General features: G+C 46.2%; 1 protein-coding gene across 1 annotated transcript; it reads left to right on the forward strand.

Moving 5' to 3' along the window:
- Nucleotides 1–2,955: 2,955 nt before the first annotated feature.
- Pmar_PMAR001268 (sterol desaturase, putative) lies at nucleotides 2,956–3,345 on the forward strand (the record flags this gene model as incomplete). The annotated part of the gene is made up of 3 exons (XM_002772644.1): nucleotides 2,956–3,061; nucleotides 3,102–3,179; nucleotides 3,225–3,345. Coding segments are annotated over 3 exons (305 nt in total), but the record flags the coding sequence as incomplete, so codon positions are not given.
- Nucleotides 3,346–4,094: the final 749 nt, after the last annotated feature.

The raw sequence follows: 4,094 nt of genomic DNA on the forward strand, positions 1-4,094 counted from the left end.
AGGTGAGATAGCCGCATGACACTCATTACTTCTGGTATTGAGTTGGTCCGGGATTCGGACTCTGCCAGCGTCACTCTGGGTTTCTAGCGGTTCTTGAGGACGGAAACTTTCTACCGGAAAGTTTGTTGATGAGATGGCAGTATCCATGAAGAGCTCCCTAGAGGATAAGACCAGGATCGTTTGTGTGGCAGGTTGCCACACGGGCATTCTTGAACTAATGACTTCAATTTGGCATCAAGCAAAATGAAGAGAGACACGTGAAGAAGGATGCTGGCACAGTTGGGGTCCTCAATCTGGGGACGAGCCTGTCGACGCCCTGATAAGCCCTCACACAAGTACTGGCATTCTCTCCAATTAAATTAGAACTCTCGCGTCGATGAGCACCACATGAGTCACTCGAATAGATGAAACATACGACTGGAGGGACAACTCGGTGAGACCGATGGCCTCGGGAAAAGGCAGCGCTCGCGGATAGGTATCGAGAGCAGGAAGACAAACTCAGAGTGCGCCGTGCACGAATTGGTAATCAGTTACCGCCGCAAAGTGGAATAGCAGCACTCAGGAAGGTGCGCAGATACTCACTCAGTATCTGCGCATTTCCGAGATATTCACGAAGCTGAAAGAGTCCATGAACGAGGAATACCCCATAATATTGGGACAATACAGGCACTGGGATGGAACTAGGATAACATAACCGGTTATTCAGCGAGACGCAGTGTCAAGGCTTTTTGAGCAAGGAATTGGCGAGGAGGAGGTCAGAGTGTCGAGAAAATGGCGTCCCAACGTGTACGGAGAATACTGCGAAAGGCTTTGAAGGCGAAATCTTGAAAGCATGCGCATGTACTCTTTGGAGATACAATCGCGCACGAAAACAGTGCGAATTTGGGCAGTGGGTAAGTTTTTAGATTGCTGATGAAGGAACGAAGTTATGTCTTCGGCACTATCTTGGTAAACGCTGAGACTCGAGTCGCGAGTTGAGTAGTTGAATGGGGAGGCCTATGTTGCCCCGCGGAGATGTATAGCTACAAAATATTGCTTAGTAGATGCAGCATATGCACAATCAGGATGGTAATACCGCGGGAAACATGGGCGGTTCGGGAAAGATAGACCATCGCTGACAATTGCATTCTATAACTTGTAATTCGATTATCAAGTTCTGCTTATCAGGACCTGATGTCATCGGTGCTTCTCGAGAGCAGCTGTCAGCAGGGGTAACAAGCGGACAAGTCGATGGTCCTTCAACATATTGCTATTACTCGATGCTTCCGGCTATGTGCTAGCTGCCTTAACAAACAGCTAACGTCTTTCACCGAGCCAACTACCTAACACTCTTGGATAGCGAATCTAGCGTGTTTTTCATATGTATAGTCGATTAGCAAGAAGTGAGTCTCATGTTTAACATAGTAAATAAGGGAGCCGTCGATGTCTGGGCTTACAGATATTTTGCCTTGGATGTTGGCTCTCCGGCCCTTTTATAAGGTAACTGCCTGCCCAGGGCATCAACGGCGAGAATGTGTGCAATCGCGTAGAACGAAGCTTTAATATACGGGATCCATCGAGTAATTCTTGTCTTCGCTCTTGATAAATTTTCGAGGTTTATTTCATCGCTCACCAATGGTGCGTAATAACCCAATCAAAGTTCTTGTAGGAAGCTACTTTCTGAAAGAGATCGGGATGGAAGACCGAGGTTGAGGTGAAAGGATGCATGGAAGTTTTATTGTTCGAGGATTTCTGTTCAACCTCGAGAACTTACTTACTAGAAAGTTGTACTAGAAATGAGTAACTTTCTTGACCGAAGCTTCTACTACAAACGAAGTTCGCTTCTTCTATACCCTCATACTTCTTCGAGCCCGCTATGTCCCTCTTCATTGGGCTTCACTTTCCCAGAATGAATTACTGCTGAAGATGCAGAGAGTGGAGAGTTGTATGTAACAGATTGAAACCGTCCCAAATGCTAGTCAGAGACTGATAGTACAAACTTAATACCTACCTGTCTTCCTATCTTAGAGCAAGGGCATGCAACGAGGCTGAGCTAATTGGCTGATGTCCGTGGCGCAAGCGCCGTGTTGTTTGCGAGAAGTTACTTGTTCGATTTGTTGTCTGTCACGCTGCAACTAGGTTATGTAAGAATTCGCGAGCTTTTTATATAGTGTATCATACAGCGTGTATGATTGATACGTCTCGCGGGTGGGGAAGAAGCTGATGAATCGGTGGACAGTGCGAAGCGCACTCCACGCGTTGAATAATTTCTTGGCGGGAGCGCGATGAGCAGTGGAAAGTCCGACACGATTCGTTTCACACAAGGATACAAAATTTTCGACACTCCATAGTTTCACATTTAACTGAATTGCTCGAAATGTATATTTTTCGATGAACTATAATACCCTGTATAAGAACACAAGCGATAGAATTCTGAAGTGTAGTCATTCGCGGGGCGAAGATGAGTTGATAGTTCGCAAATAAAGTGAAAAGTGAGTCGGTAGCTCAGCTGGAGAAGCATCACTACCACATATGATGTCGAATAACATACTCATAATGTTTGATATGCGGGAGGTAACAAAAAAAACGAAAATGAACCACGTCAAGTTTACGGATCTTCCCAGACTCTTTCCAGAATGCCTGGAAAGACTCGACCCGCTCGGGGGTGATTTTCCATCATCGAGCCAAAACCTTGATGAGAGCAATCCTCTACTTTTCAAGTATTTCTCGTACAGCCGCCTCAGCATTCACGCGGCCGAAAGTGAGAACCTTCCCCCCTTTGCTATCCATCACGCCTGGCGTGGCCGTATTCTTGATGATACTTCGGATATAACCTGGGGTAAGCTTAGCATGCTGAGAAGGTTCGAGGCTATAGAGCATTCCAGCTATACCTGCTATGATGGCTGCGGCCCCTGAGGTACCTGTACCCTTTCCATACTTTCCAGTAGGAGTAGTTGCCAGTATTTGACTAATCAGGTTCACATCCCCTGTCCCTCTACAAGCTCTATATAATCACCCACTCGATCAAGTTATCATCAATGTTACCCCTATACTCGCCGGACCAATAATAATGCAATCTCATGTACATCAAATCCTTGGAATCGTTCCATACTGGAAAGTAGATACTAACCTTCGCTCTGTGGTTAACTTTCTCCTTCGTTAACACGCTGGTCTCTCACTCGGGATATAACTTCGTTACTGTAAGGTATAGGCTCTTAAAGACTTATCTATTGTTGAATATCCAGGTAATGAACCCTGATATGCATGACCTACACCATGAGCAATGCGGGTGTAACTACGGTGTGCTTGGGATCCTCGACTACCTGCACGGTGGGATTCCCAAAATCGAGACTTATCGATGCCTCCGTTCTTTAAGGTACATACCGCGTTAGGTTAAATGAGGTTGGATGTGACCTTGGTGACAAGAGTTAAAATTTCAAGCGAAGATAATACAGTCTGTCGACTTACATATCTTATTTCAAACCGACATATACATGGAATGAAGATTTCCCAGAGTGAAGGATGGTCGATTACACATGTATATGCTCCGGCTCCAGCATGGAGCAGCTGCTTGCTTTCATTGTACATGCGTGCACCCTCATGGTGCGCATGTATAATCCATCCGTCCGTCCATCCGTCCGTCCGTCCGTCCGTCCGTCCGTGCGCGCGCAAACCTAGCTCCCCGGATCGATCTCGATATGTTGTGGCCGAACGGCGCGTTTTTCACGACGCAACAAGTCTTCAAGATGGTCTTCAAGATCTTTTCAGTTCATATTAGAGATAATGAGTTAAAAAATTCTTCATGTCAGTTTAAATTGTACCACCGAGTGCCGTTGGTTAATTTAGATTCCCGTAGTGTGCACCTGTACAACGTTGGTACTAGTAGGTCCATTCTGAGAAGGACTCTGGATATTTCCGGCTCACCCTCCTAGCTATTCGAAGCTGTATGGGACGCGGCATTTCCTGTGATGAGCTCCCCTTATTCTAACTCGCTTGGAATACAGAGTTAGAGTGCAGTAAGGCCCATACCTGGCCTTACTCAAGAAAATCCAGACCACTACTCCCAAGAGCCAAAGTGGTGATGCATTGATCTTCCTGAGTGGGGCACAGGAGAT

The sequence above is a fragment of the Perkinsus marinus genome (assembly GCF_000006405.1).
Source record: "Perkinsus marinus ATCC 50983 genomic scaffold scf_1104296960590, whole genome shotgun sequence".
NCBI classification, from domain to species: domain Eukaryota; phylum Perkinsozoa; order Perkinsida; family Perkinsidae; genus Perkinsus; species Perkinsus marinus.